Raw genomic sequence first — 20,676 nt, forward strand, 5'->3', positions numbered from 1 at the left:
ACAGTATAAGACCCTAAGGTAAGCTAATTAAAGAAATAGCTAGGGTTACTGGAGCATTTTAAACAACTTAATGTCAACATAGCAGACCTTACTGAGAATGTTCAAACTCCACCACCAAGTCAAATAGCTGAGAACAACAACTGTGCTCGCAAATAACGTTCATCATCAGAGCCTATACCAAGCATGATTGGCTGGAAAGAGGTAATGTCGATGCAGGATCCATATTTCGCTATCCTGATCATGTCAGGAAATTAATTAAATGGGACAGTGTAGTCTAAAACCAACTACTTATATAAGTGTCACAAAATGGAGAAGTTACCGTACATAATGACTTTTTTGGAATAATTGATGTACAGAGGGCAAAATTATGGTACAAAAACAATAAGTATTATAAACTGGCAATGCAGCCAAGCAACAAGCAACTCTTGATGTATATTTTGTAAATTGAGTGCTGAATTTACACAAACTTAAAAAACTGGCTGAATCTTCTGCCTCAGGAAATCAAAAGCATTATGCGAGATTTGTTTTATCAGTCATGATTCTCTGATGGTGACTTAAGTTTGAAACTGCATCATCTTGCAGCAACAGTGTTTGCACAGATTATTCCCTTTCCACCAAGTATCTCTTCTGACAAATGACAAAAAACATTGCATCCATGTTTCTTGAGATGTTTATATGGCATTACTATATTTGAAGATGATATGCGTTGTACAGGAGTCTATCATAACATGTATTACACTTATTCCATCTTGTCCATAGTCGACTCATGTTTGTCCACGCTAATATCAGTCATGAAACAGAGGGTGGGCCGAGTCTTTGGGATCCAGTGGCACTTGAGTCAGTGATGGGAGGAAACATACCTGTGTATCAGTAAACATCCCATTAACATCCTATAACTTGCAGATAGAAAACACAACAAAAACTGCTGCTTTATCCGTGTAGTTTCTAACTGTAGCATTTCCTTTGCAATATGCTGATATTTCCGGATGTTAGACACAGCCTCCATTGTTTTCTGGCCTTCAGCATCCATGCTCTGGAACAATTCGACACTTGAGGATCTTCAGGTAGTTCTGGACCTTGTTGGAATCTCGACGAAAGCAGTAGAGGAGATCATAGTCTTTCATCAGGCGCCACTCAGCACTGTCAGAGGGCAACAAAGCCTCAGGAGAAGCCAGGCTGCTGACAGAGTTACTTATTATCCCCAACGTCTGCATCTGGAGCAGAGAAAGACACTTCATCTTTTCACAATTACAAATTACATTGTTCACAGATCCTGAAGATAAATAAATACATTCCCTCAGGGGTGTAACTCATATTTAGCCCAACCTCATTGATTTCAATGTGGTGGGCAAAATAATGAGAAATGCCTATCAGCAATGAGTCACCCCGTTTGCTTTTAAAGGAGATGTTTTTGAAGGACATTTTTTTGTCTTGTCTTTATCCTTATTTTGTTCGTTCATTCATTCATTGTTTATTTCACCCTAAACAGAATCCACACGAAACAAACACTAAAACCTAATTGACTTTTACATTCCACAAAGCAAAAGAAAGAAAATCTTAATAATCTTAATACATGTAATTTTCATACAAACAAAAAAAAAAAAGGCAATAAGAAAAAAGAAAACCTAAGCACTTAGCAAAAGCACACTCATACAATCAATGATGTCGGACCGTACATGTCAGACCAAACAAGTTCATAGACTTAATACCATATATTTTAAGACACATTGGAAACAAATGACATTTGATGTCATTATTATTTAATGTAACACTCAGCTAAGTTACTCTATGTTGTTATTGTATTAAAGAGTATTGTATTGAGATGGTCATCTGAGGGTGAACGGTGTAGTTTGCATTCGTAGTGTGATGTAAGGATTTTGTCATCCGTGTTTCATACTCATTTAGTAAGATTACACAACCTGACAAGAAACTGCATTACACTGGAGCGCCAAACATCTACAACACTTTGCCTGATTTTTATGACCATTTTATTTGAGGTACAATACAACACCATGTTGTAATGTTGGGTCTTAAACTCTTTAGTCCCAATACAACTTACAAAGTACATGTTATATCAAGTACTGTAACTTAGTGCTACAGAGCTCATGTAAACTACTACCCACACATTTCACTTTGGAATTTATAGAAGACATACAGTACCTTCTCAGCCACTTTCTCTACACCTTTACGTAGCTCATGCACCATGTCACTCATCTCAAGAGCTTTATTGGCGCTGAAGTTATTGAAGTCATGATGGTGAGCCATGCTTTGGTGGAAATGCCACAGAGGATCCCGCCATGCCACCAGGAGCTTCAAAATCACCTCCGTCAGCTCCTCTCTCTACAGTGATAACAGGATAGGTGGACCCATTATATAATTAAATGTCAGTTCAAACTGAAGCCATCTTTTAAGTAATGACAGTTGTGCATAGTTAGGATGCAATTTGCATCAGTAAAAGTGATTGTATGTTTAGGATGATGCAAAAATATAAGTAAAGGGACACCACAAAAAAACTACAAATACGAAGTAGCATAAATAATACAGGTAAACATTGGGAAATTTAAAAATATGAACAACATACTTTATGAAATGTTTCAAACATACATGGAGTCCTGTGTTGTACAAGGGAAGGGAAATGATAAGAGAACATTCTTATTGTAAATATGATGTGGACAATGAATGCCAATGAAAGAAAACAGCTTTTATAAAGGTTAGTTCACCGCCATTCTCTGAGCATTTTCTTTGCCATTTGGAGTGAAGATGGTGGAGGTGTGACAGTTGCGACTGACCCGGCCAATTTGATTCTTACTGGGCAGGAAGTACTGCTCCTGACAGGACAAATGTGAATGCAAGAATGAAATGTCAGAGGTCATGCGTGATCTAAATGTCAACTGTGGCTAGAGTACAGAAGTGATGAATGAACTGCACATAATTACAATTGGGTAAGAATATATATATATATATACATATATATATATATATACATACATACATACATACATATATATATATATATATATATATATATATATATATATATATATATATATATATATATATATATATAAATACACACACACACATATATATACACATATATACTTATATATACATATAGGTGTGTATGTATATATATACACATACATATAAACCTATATCTTAGTATAGGCTAAATAAAAAAACATTAAAATTATGACAGTTAAATTAGTGACCATTCTAAAAGTTTCAACATAAATTGAAAATTTTAATATTTTGCATATTTGCATTTGACCGCATTTGTTTGGCTAGTTGTGCGTAATAAACTATGAATTTTGCCATAAGGAGCATTTTTAAATCAATAAAACTATCAAAGAAAAAATGACATATCACTATCTATATATATATATATATATATATATATATATATATATATATATATATATATATATATATATATATAGAAGCAAAAATTTCTACACTGTCAAGAGAAAACAAAGAAACATAAATTACCAATTTTACAAAAAATATTTTAAAATTTTTAAATTTAAACATTTAAACAATTTAAACCTGTTTGGGGTTTAAATTGCAGACTTACAAATTCTGAATGAAGGTCATTAGAAATGCCATGCATTCTGGCTGAGTGTTGGATGACCCGGTCAAATAGGTTGGCCAGGGAGAGGACATGACACCCAGCTTGGGCGTTGGTACAGATGGGTGCTGCCCCCACACAGAGAAGTCTGCTGCAGAACAACAGACAGACCAACACCATCCACATAACAGACACTAGGAGAGAAAAAAGACCAAGAGAAGAACAAAGAAACTTGATAAAACTAAATGTTGTTACATTGAACAAAATGATTGAAATCACAGGGTTCAATCTGAATCATATCTTATTCTTAAGAATCTGGTGAAACTGAGAGACAGTCATGGTATCTATTGAAAAAGAGCATTTGTGTGTGTTTTGGAGATGTTTGAGAGAGGATCAAAAATCAAGGAATAAATGAAGTGAAGAGAGAATAATGATGGTGAATAGGAACAGAACAGGATGCATGCATAAAGAGGACAGACAGTTCTAGATTTGGGTCCCTTTATGGTAAGTTCTGAAATAGTTACCTGATCTGATGCTTCCAGGCATTCTGTAGGGCTTGAAGGAGCTCCTGTCTCAGAGTAGAAGGTGCAGAAGGTGCACACGCTTTTCTATTCAAAGACCCCTGCAACTTCATATGAGGGTCCCTCACTGACCATTTCCCTCTTACACTTTAATATCAAAGAGAAAGGCAGGGAGGGAGGGAGAGAGAGAGAGAGAGAGAGAGAGAGAGAGAGAGAGGGCGGTATTAGTAAATAAATAATTATATATACAGTCATGTGAAAAAATAAGGACGCCCCATTAAATATTCAGTTCTTTATTAAGAAATGTTCACATATCGTTGTCTAATCTTGTTTTTATTTATCTCTGGAAAAGAAAATGATTCAATTGCAGGTAAACAACAAAAATGTACCTTGTTTTACTCATTAAACAAAAGATATCAACAAAAATACGTATTCTAACTGAGGAAAAAGTTAGGACACCCTACCCCCTAATAGCTAGTATTACCCCCTTTGGCTGAAATAACTTCGATGAGACGCTTCTTGTAACCACCTACCAGTCTCTGACATCGGTCTGAGGAAAGTTTGCCCCACTCCTCAACACAGAATTCTTTCAGCTGTGAGATGTTTGAGGGGTTTCTTGCATGTACAGCCCGTTTCAAGTCAACCCACAGCATCTCAATGGGATTCAGATCTGGGCTTTGACTCGGCCATTCCAGGACTCTCCATTTCTTAGCTTTCAGCCAGTCCCTGGTGTATTTACTGGTATGTCAGAGGTTTTAAAACAGGACTTTCAATCACTTCTCGTCTTACTACTGGACACTGGGAACAAGATCATCATCTCAGGCCCCATCCCCACCCACAACAGAGGTACAGAACGATGGTCTAGACTGTTTTCACTCCACACCTGGCTGAAAGACTACTGTGCCGCCACTGGAATCCCCTTCATCAACAACTTTGACCTGTTCTGGGCGAGGCCCATCCTTCTGAAGCGCGATGGCCTCCACCCAAACTGGAGGTGATTCCAGATATTGTCAGAAAACATGGACTCCACTCTAAGAGACTGACACGGCGGCACGGTAGGATCTGTTAAGTCACTGTCACCTACTACTGTCTTCGCACCTCCCAGAACTGGTTCGCAGCGCGCTCAATATCACAACCCTCCGCTGCAAATCAGAACAATCTAATCCATATCCCCTCACGACCTCTGTTACCCACTACACCTGTCTGTAAACCTGTACATTTTGGTCTTTTAAATATCAGGTCCCTAAACAACAAATCTTTTTTATGTCATGATTTTATTACTTTGAATACCCTAGACTTTTTTATCATCACAGAGACATGGTTATCCCAGGGAGACAGCAGCCCTCTCATCAAGGCAACCCCCCCTAATTTTGCACACCTCAATCAACCACGAAGGCAGGGGAGGGGGGGTTGCTGTCATTTACAGAAATTATTTTAAATGTACCCATATTTTATATAATAGTTTTACATCGTTTGAACATCCTGCTTTTATTTTACACTCCGAAGTCCCAGTATTGATTTTAATAATCTACAGACCTCCAAAGCCAAACAGTGTTTTTATCCAAGAGTTTGCTGAAATTTTATCCCATTTTATGTCAAAATATGACAAGATTCTTATTTTAGGTGATTTAAACATACATGTCTGCTGCTCCAGTCTTTTGTCACAGATTTTATGGACACTTTTGAATCTTTTAACCTCACTCAGGGAGTACAAGGACCAACACACTCAAAGGGTCACACTCTTGACTTGGTTTTATACTGCGGTCTCAGCCCAGAAAACTTTGAGACAAAGGATATCTGTGTGTCTGATCACGAAGGAATTTTATTCAGTGTGGTTTTATCTCAGGTAGCTATTGAACGCACTACAGCAGCCCGACGTCGGGTTTTTAATTCCATGTCTGCCAGCAATTTTTTTGAGCTTTTTAATTCTAATTCTTTTTAAACTGCTTTTAATCCAAATTTTAGCACTGAAGAGCTTGTCTCTCTTTTTAATCACACCTCCCAGACTGTCCTAGACTCTGTTGCCCCTTACAAAGACCAGAAAGTAAAGAGTACTCCACAGCCCTGGCTAAAGGATCTCACCCAGGAATTAAAGAGAGAATGCAGGAGAAAAGAGCGAAAATGGAAGAAAACAGGACTGCACATTTTTTATGAAATCTGGAAAGAATCTAAAAAGCAGTTAAAGACGCAAGAACTTCCTTCTTTGGTGTGACCACCCCAAAATCGAACCCCAAAATTTTATTCCAGGTCATACACTCCATCATTACTCCCTCCAACAGCCATTTTAGTGATGCCTCAGATGACACATGTGAGATGTTTTTAGACTTTTTTATCAACAAGGTCAATGATATCAAGCAGAAAATAACTCCTCCAGACCGCGTCTTACATGTCAGTAGGGACGTCCACACACACTTTAGTAATTTTACACCTGTTTTTATGCCTCTTTTATCTGAAATCATGTCCCAGATGAAATCAACTACGTGCAGTCTTGATATTATTCCAACAAAATTTCTAAAAGACGTCATTGACACAGTTGGGCCTAGTGTTCTATTGATTATTAACAGCTCTTTGGAAATTGGCATTTTTCCTTCTAGTTTTAAACATGCTGTGGTCCAACCTCTTTTAAAGAAACCAAACCTTGATCCGTCTTCTTAGTAATTTTAGGCCAACTGCCCTCCTTAAGGTAACCAATGACCTGCTTTTTACAGTCGAGGGGAAAGTGCAATTTTAATTCTTTTAGACCTCAGTGCCGCTTTTGACATTGTAGATCACGCCATTTTAATTGACCGCCTCAAAACCTGGGTTGGCATCAAGGACACTGCGCTTAGTTGGTTTTATTCTTACCTTTTAGAGAGAACCTTTGTGGTCACCATAGGTAATCACGCATCATCTACAGCTCAAATTACCTGTGGTGTACTGCAAGGTTCAGTTTTAGGTCCAATTTTATTTTCTATTTACATGCTTCCACTAGGCCACATCATCTAACAACACAACATCTCTTTCCATTGCTATGCAGACAACACACAGATATACCTTCCGCTGAGACCGCATGACCCGAGAAGCCTAGCTGCTGTCTTAAACTGCCTCAATGATATTAACTGTTGGATGGCACAAAACTTTCTTCAACTTAACAAGTCAAAATCAGAAATCATCTTATTCAGTCCCCCAAACACAGACACCAGCCTCATTGCAAATAGCCTTGGTCCACTCTCCACTAACATTAAACCTGCTGCTAGAAACTTGGGAGTCATATTTGATTTAGATCTCACCTTCGACAAACAGATTAAAACAGTTGTCCAGTCCTACTACCTCCAACTCAGAACCATCTCCAAAATCAAACCTATACTTTCATATTCTGACTTGGAAAAAGTTATCCATGCATTCATTTTCTCCAGACTAGACTACTGTAACTCCCTCCTTTCCGGCATACATCAAAAGTCCCTCTCTCCCCTCCAACTGGTTCAGAACGCAGCAGCTAGGCTTCTCACTGGTTTTAACAGACGACATCACATCACCCCAGTCTTAGCTTCGCTTCATTGGCTCCCTGTTCATTTTAGAATTGATTTTAAGATTTTACTGATCACTTTTAAAGCTCGCCTTGGTCTGGCTCCAAGCTATATAACAGAAATCTTGACCCCATATGAGCCAATTCGCATCCTTAGATCCTCAGGTCGGGGTCTCCTGGCGGTTCCAAAGTCGCGGCTTAAATCTAAAGGTGACCGAGCTTTTTCTGTCACAGCCCCTCGACTTTGGGTCGACCTACCTGAGGAGATAAGGCTTGCAGAATCAGTAACTTCTTTTAAATCACTTCTTAAAACCCACTTTTATAGACTTGCCTTTTGACTTGACTTTTTTAATTGTTCCTGAGTATCCTGCTTCTGCTTTGTTTGTCAAAGCACTTTGTAAACCCTGTTTTTAAAGGTGCTATATAAATAAAGTTATTATTATTATTATTATTATTATATTATATGTTTTGGGTCATTGTCAGGGTCATTGCAGGGTCCAGTTCCTCTTCAGCTTTAATTTTTTTACAGATGGTCTCATATTTTCCTCAAGCACCCTCTGATACACAGTAGAATTCATGGTGGATTCTATGATGGTGAGCTGGCCAGGTCCTGCTGCAGCAAAACATCCCCAAACCATGACACCTCCACCTCCATGCTTCACAGTTGGTATGAGGTTCTTTTCCTGGAATGCTGTATTTGGTTTACGCTGAACATGTCCTCTGTTCTGGTGTCCTGCAGTGGTTGCCAAAGGAAACTTAGTGCAGCAGATGAAAAACACATCAAGCTTATTTCTCTTCGAAATTGGAAGATGTCCAGCAGTGCCATCAGCTCAGAACTGGCAGAAACTCGTGGGACCCAGGTACACCCATCTACTGTCTGGAGAAGTCTGTCCAGAAGTGGTCTTCATGGCAGAGTTGCAGCCAAAAAGCCATACCTCCGACATGGAAACAATGCCAGACGACTCAACTATGCACGAAAACATTGGAACTGGGGTGCAGAACAATGGCAGCAGGTGCTCTGGACTGATGAGTCAAAATTTGAAATATTTGGCTGTAGCAGAAGGCAGTTTGTTTGCCGAAGGGCTGGAGAGCGGTACAATAATGAGTGTCTGCAGGCAACAGTGAAGCATGGTGGATTTTCCTTGCAAGTTTGGGGCAAGTTGGAGATTTAGTCAGGATTAATGGTGTCCTCAGTGCTGAGAAATAGTGGCAGATACTTATCCATCATGCAATACCATCAGGGAGGCATATGATGGCCCCAAATTTATTCTGCAGCAGAACAACGACCCCCAACATCAGCGTAAAGAAGAACAAGAAGTCCTGGAAGTGATGGTATGGCTCCAACACAGCCCTGATCTCAACATCATGGTGTCTGTCTGGGATTACATGAAGAGACAAAAGGATCTGAGGAAGCCTACATCCACAGAAGATCTGTAGTCAGTTCTCCAACATGTTTGGAACAACCTACAAGCTGAGTTCCTTCAAAAACTGGAACCTACCTAGAAGAATTGATGCTGTTTTGAAGGCAAAGGGTGGTCACACCAAATATTGATTTGATTTAGATTTCTCTTCTGTTCATTCACTGCATTTTGTTAATTGATGAAAATAAACTATTAACACTTCCATTTTTGAAAGCATTCTTAGTTTACAGCATTTTTTCATACCTGCCTAAAACTTTTCATCACTTCATCGCTTATTTTACATTATAGACATTACTTGAGATGAAATCTGTTTTCACTTTGACATTAAAGTGTTTTGTTTGTTTTTTATAAATTCTGATCAAAAAAGCCAAATTATATTGACCATGATTCCATTTGTAAAAGCAATAAAAGGAGAAAACATTCAAGAGGATGTATACTTTTTATAGGCACTGTATAATTCTGTGCCAGTGGTTGCAAGCCAGCTAATTATTAACAGTCCTTTTTCTACTGTACAACATCTGATATTCTATAAAAGGAAGTGCCAGATAACATGTAATTATAATTATTATTTTGTAAAAATAATTTGCACTTGCAGTTCTCTGAGTGCTAAGGTCCCCCTATGCCTATATCTCCTGAGTCTGTCTTGTGAGACTATTGCCACTACTAAGTAAGGTGGTCTGCAAGAGTGATGACATCATCAACTTATGACATCATTCCAACAAAGCATTAGTGGACTGTCTCTTGAACACATTTCAGTAGCTGACACTTGGGGTTCACTCAGCAGGCATCTTCAATACCTATTATTAATGTCAGTGCCCTTCGGCTTGAGAAAAGTTATACAGACGATTAAAAGGTCAAAGAGCACTCCACACACTAACAGGCATAGAAGAGTAGGCTGATGAGTAAGCAGTGAATAAATGTCATGTTGTTCAGGAAGCCAGCTGAATTACGTCACGTAATTGTGACCTGGATCAGTCCCTCTCTGTTGTAAGCAGCTGACTCATCTGTCTATGATGGTCAGTCAACATCAGCTAGCAATAGAACTATAGAAACTACAACACATCACGATTTCTGAAGACAATGTTTGTGCTTGGTTAATTCTAAAAAAAAGAAGAAAACTAAAACATTGGCAAGAAATCCAGAGTCTAGGCGTTTAGAATCTGAAACAAATGTAAAGATTTCTATGTTAAAAAATATAGTAATTCTAATAAAAAGATTTGTAATTTCTAGAATAGAATAAATTACTATATGGGGTCATTACTGTAGCAAAGCCATTTACAAATGTCTGTGGAGGATTGTGTGACTGTATTGCAATCAGTGTGTGTGTAATCACACTTGTAAATATGTTAAATAATCTCTAAATATATGCTGAGATTTATGAATGTGTACAGCAATCTGAAAAGGTGTATTCAGAATTCAGATTTGTAAATGTTTAAAAAAATTTTCCAAATCTCTACTCATATTTCCAAGTTTGTTGAGATCTGGAAATGTGTCACCAGTTACAACTCTGGCAGGACTCTCACTTGGCTCTTTGGGGGGGGGGGGCACCCTTGGAAATCCGAATATTGATTGGGAGATTTTTTCTCTTTTTGTTTTTTACACATTTACAAATCTGATTGTGCACATGTGGATTCTGAATACACATTTGCAGATTCCTGTATGTTCATAAAATCTTTGCATACATTTAGAATTCTTATTATGCACATAATGTTAAGATGTAGTTACCCAAATCTCCACTCACTTTTGTAAATACCTTTTCTACAGTAATGGCTCAATACTACTAATAGTTTAAGTAAAATTGAAATTAAAATGATCAGCAGATGTGACAGTAATAGTGTTACAAATACTAGTTGCATTAGCTGTATTAATATTATTTGTTGCACCAGTGAATGTAGTGGCTACCAAGTGAATATGGTCTTTGCTTATAATAAGCGCATTCTCAATTGTTTAAGTAAATTACATTGAAATATGGCAATGGATAGTAATAGTTTGTGGGAACTTAACCTAACCTAGAAAGAGAGACAAGGCATGTCTTTTTTTAAATCGAGAGCTTTCCAAATTCATCATTTGTCTAATAAATCTCAATAAATTTTTTGTGAGAAAAAGTATATTAATTCTTCCCCATAGTGGTTCACTTGGACCCAAAATGCAGAGGCCATAGGCTGGGAATCAGTTTTGAAAGTATTTATTTTGTAACAGAGTTCTTGAGGGAGTAGCTGATGAGGAGGGCAGGCAGGAAGGCTGGGTTGTCTGGTGGCGACGTGGAGGAATCTCATGTGAGCCAGTGGAGCAGGAAGCTGAGCGGAAAGGTGCTGGAGGTTCTGCACACGAGGGGAAAAACACAAGCATTAGATGAAGCCCAGTTAGGGAAAAAAACACTTGAGCTTCAGCACAAGAAAAATTACGACACAGGAAAAAAATCTGGAATTACACAAATACAAGAGATAGAGCACTGGTGTAGTCCCCCTACGGGACAGAACAATCTGGCACCAGAGTGGAGAAGAGACTGGGATGATATAGCTGAGGTTGATGAGTTGATGATCTGTAGGTGCGCCTCTCTGCTGCTGCAGACACCGCTGCCACGCCCACAGACACACACGCAGGGAAAGGAGCAGGTGAGGGAGAAGGGTGGAGGGAGGACAGACAAACAAAAACACAAACAACAAAAAACCCTGACTGCCACAGTAGAACTATGACATTACTATCATCATCGTTAGAGGTTCTTCTCTAACATTAGTTTGGATCGTCAGATGAACCCATCATTTGGTACTTTATCATCATTTTAAAATATACACATTATATATATATATTTACTAATGAAATATAAACATTTCATAATTATAACTGTTATGGTACACTCTACATCCTAGGCGTAGCCCCATGCTTTGTTCCCCGGAAGCAATGAGAATGTAGCCTATGCTAATAATATTGATAACTCCATATTTAAAAACATTTTGAATGTCATTTTTAAAAGAATATTTTATTTGTGGGTATATGTCATAATTTTAAAATACCATAATTGATACCATTATCAATTTCATTGCAGTATTGACACTTTGAAATTTAAAAAATACTTACAGTGAAGTTTGTTTCTAAGTCCATACTAAATACAAAGATGTCTCTCCTTATTCCAGATCCTTTTCACACTGGTACTTATATGTTTGTCTTGGTATAAGTACCAATTAAGTATTTTATACAATAAAATATCTATATAATTTACAACCTGTAATCTAAAGCGTTACCCAAACAAATTCTTTTCCCACTTACTTCTAATGGCATTATCTCCAGTATGAAAGATGCAGATGATAGATGTAGATACTGCAGCTTTCTCACTTGACTTGAATCACTTGAAATGCTTTATGTCTGCTAACAGCTAACATCTCTTCAAAGAAATCTTACTCCAGCTGGTTGACTAAAGTTCTGAATCCTATCAATGCTAATAATAGTATAACAGTAAAACATCTGGCATTACTATTTTAACTTTGTGAAAATCTTAATTATCAGTATTCTTTTTATTGATTTATGTCACAACCCAGCTCGCTAGGGAAAAGGAAGCAATATAAAACCAGATGTTATGGTTTAAATATAAATAATTTATTCGCCAAAGTTTAAACCAAATGAGAATAATACAAAACAGAGGACGCTGAGAGGGGAAAAAAGGCCGATGGATGCTGCTCAAATCAACAAATAAATATAACAAAAAGGGAACTCCGAGTCCGGAGCATTGTCCTACTTAACAAGGAAAACAATGAAAATAAACCTACCTAGACCTCGTCTGGTAATGGTGATAAAACAGAAATACAAATGAACAGCACCCCTAATACTGTTGAAGCTAACACAAAAAACCAACTAATGTGTGTGATCTCAGTAGTGAATGTACTAACCCTGGCCCAGTACCCCGACACAAACCAAAGTCAACAATACAGAGCATAACCGTCCGAATCAAGTGAGGCGAACTGGCCACAGGGATCAGTCTGGCAGACTGATCCCTGGCAAGCTGGCAAGCTGACAGACCATTTAAAAACTCAGTCCCTGATTGTCCACTTCGGACTGGAGCACCTGCACCAGACAGAGCCGCACCAATCAGAAACTGCCACTGGAAACGGAGACGAGGGAGGAGCCTGATCCTGCCGGAGAGCAACTGAGCAGGAGAGAAAAAAGGAGACAAAGGTTGCTTGTTTTACTGTGCTGCCTTGAGGACAGTAAAACCTGGATGACCTGCAATGTTCTGCCCTTAAACTCAAACTCATACAAATCCCTGAATGGTCAGACACCATCATATCTCAAAGACCTTATGGGACCCGATACCACAAGTAACCCAGAATGCAGGGTCATTTTTGGGGCTTAGGGTCTCCAAACGTATAATCAGAGCCATGTGCTATCAAGTTCCATTCATGTGGATCCAGCTTCCAATTTAGGTTCAACACATATTTAAGATTAGACATGCAGATACAGTGGCCAGACGCCCCTTTAATCTGTGCTACATTTTCGGTGTATTTTTCAAATTATTCGCCTTCATGCCCTCTTCTACTGAAGCATGCCTTGCCTATAGATGCATACATAGATGCACTTATCGACATCAGAAAAGGAAGTATGGGGTTTGGATTAAGTGCAGCAGACTGCGAGAGGATTTCCACTGGCGACATCTCCTGAGTGGCCAGCCAGACTAGTGGGACAAAACATCACCGAAAGTGGTGGACCACCCCAAGAAAAGTGGAAAGAGAGCTGGCTGCAGAGCAAGGTTGAACCAACTTGTACCTAAACTTGGACCTAAAGCCTTTCCTCTCCCAAGACTTCTGTCTAATGTCTGCTCGCAGGACAATAAAGTGGATGAGGTGCGACTAAGGCTCATTCAGCAATGGGAAATCAGAGATTGCTGTGTGCACATCTTCACAGAGATGTGGTTAACCGCTTACATCGGGGATGGGCGGGCCTTGTTCAGAGCCAACAGCACACAGGGCTCCGGTAAGAGCAGAGGAGGAGGGCTTTGTGCTCAAACGCAATCAGAGTGGGTGGACAATGTCGACCATATTTTCTGCACGAGAATTCATCATTGTTTTATTGTGTATGTCCCCCAAGATGCAAATTTAAACCCCTCTAAGCTCCAAAGTGAGTGGTTAAAAGTGCCTTGATCATCACTGGTACCCATCTACAGAGCATCAGTGAGATTGGTGAAGTCTGGTGAAGTCGCCTTCAGTGGGTTTAGTTATTAAGGTATCTTATCAAAAAGTGTAGAGGGGCTAGAGGAAAGACAAATAAATTCATCAGGGGAATCTGTCCAATAGTCGTCAAGCTGTTTCTCATATTGAGCAAAGCATGTGTTATTGTTGTTTTTTTAAATATTATTTTTGGGGCTTTTGGCCTTTATTTAATAGGACAGCTTAGGGAGAAGGCGCCCCACATGTTATTGTCTTAAATATGCATAGAAGAACAATTTTGAAGTGTGTGGGCCTCTACAATGACAGAAATCTGACAGAAACAGGTTTAAATAAGCCCTGAAGATTTGATATAGACACCAACTCTTTTTAAGGGACAAGTCTGTTTCTCAAAAACTGGAAGAGATATTTATAATGACATTTTCTCTTATTACAAACATATTATTAAAGCTGTTACATACATATTAGTATATAGATGTGTACATTTGATACCCTATGCTCACACAAGTGAGCTTTATAGATTCTTTAGGTTTGAGCTGGATATTTCTGTTGTATAACAATATATCAGGGTTTTAAGTATCCTGTTATAATGAGGAAAAGTTACTTGTTTTGGACAGTGATAGCAAAACACTGTACACACAAGTTTTACTCAATAAAAGTTTCAGTGATGACTTGAGGCTGGTGTTCCACGTGATTGTGCTGCACGTTCAAACTTTCACACACACACACACACACACACACATACACACTGGAACAAATTGTTGCTGGGCAGACAGTCTCATATTGTCATATTCAGCCTGACCTACAGAGTAACAGGGTGACTGTTACAGCCGTACATGCCCACAGGCCAGCACCCTCACAGGCTTTGGCCTTTTACTCCATTTTTACAGCACAAGAACTTCTCCTGTGATGACTGACCGGCAACTGAAGCGACCATATTGAAATATTGTTTTGTTCATTAGCGTCACCTTCTTTTTTCCAAGACACTATACATCAAATTGATATCCACAGTAGTGTAATTAACACTGCCCTTTATACATGCACAGGTAAGTTGTAATTTATTTGTCATAGTTCATTGTAGAGATGGGATTTATGGCTCTTTGAGGGGAGCCGGATCTTGGTGAGCCGTTCCCTTCAAAGAGCCGTTCAAAAAACTGGCTCATTTGACTGATTTTTATATTTATTAAGTTTTAAGAAGCCAGCCTGGTGGTAACTCATTTTATCTTGGAAATAATCACTGGGAGGTATGATGGGGTGAGATGTGGAACAAAATAATACAAAATTAGATATCCCACCAATATCTGAGTTTGAATTATTCTGAAATATTGATTATAACCTCATTTGACATGTGTGGACTAGATTTTAAAGTCTGATCTGGATTCATTGTAAATATTCCACAAGGTTGCACCATATCACTGTCTTCCACAAGAGAAAAGTGCATCCAAATGCTGCTCCATTTCCTTTGGCTCATTTTGTCCAAACTACGACGTCAGGACACAGGACAGACTGACTGTCCTCCTCCTAATTAAGACTGCTGCAGCTGCTCTGCTCTCCGAGGCAGGGGCAGTCACGTGTTTCTGTTTTTACGCAAAGGCAGCGTGCACAACTCAGGTGGCGTCATGCTACATTTGCATATCTAATAAGCACCTGCAGCTGGGCTGTGCTCCTCCACATGTAACTGTTTTCCCTCCTGTTCTCTGTCCCACTCAGGGGAGGAGCAAAGGAGGAGCTTGTGTGTGCATCTGTGTGAAACACACAGTGATATAAAAAAAAAGAAAGAAAAAAAAAAAAAAAAGAACGGTTCCCAGCTGCGACTCGGTTCCCATCGTTCATGTTAATGAGCCGTTCAAAAGAATCGGTTCGTTCGTGAACGTCACAACACTAGTTCATTGCAGTGTGTGAGTAGAGTATGTTGGATGAGATTCATTTCATCACCGGAGAAGGTGACCATGGCAACTGCAGAGCATTCCTTACAAAGTGTGAGTTACATTTTGAATTTCAAGTTTCCTCATTCTCTTCTGATCGTTCAAAGATTGCCTACATTGCCTACATGTCTCATCTGTCTGGTCGAGCTGAAGCTTGGGCCATGGCTGAATTAAACAGGAGATTGGCTGTCTGTCACTCACTGCAACTGCTCACAAAGACTTTCACCCAGATATTCCAAGTGACATCACCAGGTGGGGAAGCTCCCAGTGTTAAGTAGGAGGTTCAGGGGGCAATGCTTATCACCATGGACATCGAATAGAATGCAGGAATGTCAGGAAACCTGAACTTTAATACTTCCAGGATGTATTTCTCCACTTCAAGAAATGATTAAAGCATATCACTTGATGCACTAAATAAACACACATGGATTTATGAATCTTAAAGAAAACAAACAACGATTAGAATTAATGTCAAAGTCAAAGTTCTCAGTTAAACTTAAGATAAAAATGACTAAGTGTGAAAACTCCTCACCAAGACTGCCACCCCATGTGACGGTGAACAAAGACTGACTCAACAGTGTTATAAAGGCTGCCTGTTGCTTTAAGACTGTGGAGACTGAGGAGCCAATCCCTGGTCGGTAGAGGGAGCTATTCCCCCCAGCAACAGAGGCAGAGCACACCAGCTCACCCACTGCACACAGGACACAGAGTTTGTGGCTTAGTTCCCTAGTCTTTTGTTCAGTTACGTGGTAATTGACTTCAACTCCATCTCCCGTGTGACTTGTGCATCCATCAAACTGTAAGTTGCGTCCCTTTTTGGCTTTCATTTACCGTGTTAGTGTGCTTACTAATTAGCCTGAGAGGCTCTAAGTTTGTGATAGTTCATTACTGTTTGGAGTGAGGAGCCTTATTTAGGCTTATGAAGACTCAGAAGAGTAATTACGTACATAAAGTGGATTCCACAGTTCAAGGTTGTTGTTAATATTACTGTCTGAAGATGCTTTATGGAAGTGTGCTGTAAGATTTACTATTTAACAGGTTTTGAGGAGATTGACCAGTAATAACTGTTGTGGAGTCAAAGTTATGTTGCAGATCATACTGTATGTAAACTATTTCACACCTCACCTGTATGTGTACGTGTTTTCTTATATTCTTGTATTTTTTATGAGTTTCAGAAACCACACAAATTGTCATCACCGGAAGTGAATAATATGCACCTTTAAGAGAATTAAAGGACACTTGAATTGCAGCAAGGCCTGGTTATTGGAACAACTCTGTAAAGGCAAATCCAGAGTTCTGACCAAACTCTCCACAGCTATTCGAACAACTATCCAACAACTCCACGATATAGTCACTATTCTTTAACCGGTGTGCAAGACTTAAATAGGCGTGGCTCAGGTGAACTTTGGCAAGTAAAGAAAGGTGTGACCTAAGAACCGATAAATGATGAGGAAAGGAAAGGAAGTAAGGGTAAAGGAAGTGAGACAGGTAAGGAGAGTATGTGAGAAACTATGAAAGAAAATAAGAGCCTTTACTACACCCAGGTCCCTCATCGAACTTCGTAAAGGGTAAGAGATGCGTTACTGAAACTGAACTGCCATACATTTTTGCACCTTGCCTGCCGAAAATAGCAGGGACATTTCCTTGCCAGCTTTCCAGTGAAGAGCAGGGGCGCTTCTGGGAGTCCTAGCATGCTGGTGACCAGAACATGATTGAACTGACAACTGTCCTCTTGTTTGATTCCCAAGTCTCTCTCACGTCTCCTTCTCTCTCTCCCTTAGACACCCAGTCCTCTTGGATTCCGAGCTGATGCTAACTTCATGGATTTTGAAGAATTATAACTGCCCTCTCTACCTCAGCCTGAGCCCATCGACACCAGTACCCTGGGCGGTTGTTTTTCTCTGTAAGGTCACTCACCCCACACTCCCAGGTTTGTCACCTTAGCTGACTCTCACACCGAAGAGCTCTGTTTTTGCTTTTATCAGGCTCTTCTACATCCCCTGATTTTGGGTCATGCTTGGCTCATTGATCACAACCCCCACATAGATTGTCCACAGGCAAAGTAGGGGTTGGGGAGCACATTGCAAGCATTGGGGTTTCCCTGACAAGATCAAAGAATTGATCTTGGTCACCTGCTCCTGACCCTGTCAAGTCAGTTTAACCCTTTGCTAAGGTCATGGTTTCCCTTGAAACTCCTGCCTCTGAAGATGACCTCCCTCATCTCTTGACCGTGCCCTCCTGTTACATGTATCTTAAGGAGGTCTTCATTAAGTCCAAGGCCACCTCCCTTCCTCCTCATCACTCATGAGACTGCGCCATAGACCTGATGCCTGGCACCTCTCCTCTCAAAGGACACCTGTGTAGCTAAAGGTAAATCTATCACATGTAATTTTCCACTTAGGTTTGGTATAGCTCTCAAAGTTGTTTAAATGTTAATGCACATGTTCTTTGTTGTTTTCTTTTGAGTGTATATTGTTTAATTCTGAGTAAAATGTGAAGCAAGTGGGCCACCATAGCCTTACCTGCTATTGTGGACTTGGGTCACAAGGTGGCAACATTGAGTAATGTTATTGGTCCTCTGCCAAGTGTATCATGGTCTTTCTTCCTGTTTACATGCAAACAGCCTGGAAATTTGTAGCGTGGACGGTGCTTTCACCCCGTTGTGTAAAGTTGTTGATATTTTAATGGTATTAGTGTCATTGAGACACTACTCGAATTCCTGTCATGCAAATTTGGGCACAAACCGCCGACCACTGTGTTCTCAAGTGTGTGGTAATGTTAGCGTGCTTAAAGCCACACCATGCTAATTGTACTTTGTTATTAGAGAAATGGTAAAGGTTTTACGATAATTTTAACTCTGTTTAAAGGTAACGACAGTGTGTTGAGTTGTGCAAATCTCTGGGAGGTTCCACGTGGGGTTGGTGAAACTTGTTGGAATGTAAGTGTCCTTTAGAATTATACATTGTACATTCCCAGGTCATTTATGTGCTCTGAAAGGTAGGCATTGAAAGATTACATCTGTTCAGCTTTGGCAACCGGGAACCATCTGCCTACCCTCCTCCCCGGCCAGTGCTGGTTTCTTATTTGTGGACAAAAAGAGCATAACCCTCAGACCCTGCATTGACTACAGAGGCCTCAATGACATCACCACCCAAAATAGGAACCCCTCCCTTCGATTTCCTCTGGTTTGAACTTTTGAAGGGTGCTAAGGTGTTCACAAAGCTTGATTTACGTGATTATCGATATATAATGCCAAGGGAGGGGGATGAATGGAAGAATGCCTTTAACACTCCTAGTGGTCACTGTGAGCAGAAGCAGAGAAATGTGAGCTTCATGCTTCCACAGTTTCATTCCTGGGATTTTCCTGAGGAGGAGGTGAGGATGGACCTGGAGAAGATTAGCACTGTGAGTCACTGGTCAACACCTTCCATCTGGAAGGAGGTCCAATGCTTCCTGGGGTTTTACAAGTTCATTAGAAATTTGACTTCCGTTGCTGCCCCCTTGCATGCTCTAACTTCCTCCAAGTCCATGTCTCCTGGAGTCAGGTGCTGGCCGTACAGGGGGGTACTGTCACATACCATCCTGGCTCATAAGGTCATGGGTTGTTTGTTTGTTTTACATTTCCCCAGTGGTTCTTGTTTTGTTTTCATCACTTAAGTCTTGTCATGTTTCAGATCCACTTCCTGTCATCTCATTGCCTGCCCCATCCTAATGTGTTGCACCTGTTTCTCATTGTCTTCCCTCTCCCAGTGTATTTGTGTTGTTTATAGTCTGTGTCTACCCTTCCTCCTGTGCCAGATTTTCTTTGCCTTTGGGTGAGAGTTCCAGCATTTATTCTTTAGCGTTCGTTAGTGTGTTTTGACCTTTGGCTCCTCATTAACACCAACCTTTTAACTTCTAATTTGGATGCTTTTGCTTATTTTGACTGATTTTCTGTGTACCGACCTAAGCCTGATTAAAACCCCTGAACTCCATCCAGTCTGAGTCTGCTTTGTGGGTCCATCTTGTTTGTGCCTGATAACATCCCGCACCACAGAGTCTTTCAATCTAAAAAGCCTGAGAAACTTGTTGTTTTGATTGCTCTGCTAAGCACAAGGAAACTAACCTAAATGACCACCTGCTGTCAGGCCCAGATCTAAATTGTAATCTAACTGGTGTTCTCATTAGTTTAAGGCAGCAAAATATTGCATGCATGTGTGATATTGAGAAGATGTTTCACCAGTTCCATGAACTGACAGAGACTTTCTATGTTTGCTATGGTGGAAGGATGGAGACCTCAGTGCAGAGCCACAGAAATTTTGCATGAATGTTCATCTTTTTGGCATCATCACTTGAATGCGTTAACTATGGATTGAAACACCTCGTTAAGGAGAGTGAGATCCTGTTTCCCCTTGGCTCACCGTTCATTAAGATATCTATGTTGATGACGGGGTTACAGGTATAGCAACTGTGAATGAAGCTATTCAGCTTGCAAGGGATACTCAGAAACTGTTCTATGGGTGTTCTGAGTCTGCACAAGTTTGTATCCAACAACAAATAAGTGCTAGAGAGTATGCCCCCATCTGTGTGTCCCATTGCAC

General features: G+C 39.8%; 1 protein-coding gene across 1 annotated transcript; it reads right to left on the bottom strand.

The window, feature by feature from the left end:
- Positions 1–967: 967 nt before the first annotated feature.
- On the bottom strand, positions 968–4,114 carry prl2 (prolactin 2). Its single transcript, XM_073480508.1, has 5 exons — positions 4,093–4,114; positions 3,575–3,762; positions 2,721–2,828; positions 2,161–2,340; positions 968–1,214 (listed from the first exon to the last, which is right to left on the bottom strand). The coding sequence occupies exons 1-5, from the start codon at positions 4,112–4,114 to the stop codon at positions 1,020–1,022; spliced, it is 693 nt and encodes a 230-aa protein (XP_073336609.1). The 3' UTR covers positions 968–1,019.
- Between the last annotated feature and the right edge of the window lie 16,562 nt (positions 4,115–20,676).

The sequence above is a fragment of the Pagrus major genome, chromosome 14, assembly GCF_040436345.1.
Source record: "Pagrus major chromosome 14, Pma_NU_1.0".
NCBI lineage: Eukaryota > Metazoa > Chordata > Actinopteri > Spariformes > Sparidae > Pagrus > Pagrus major.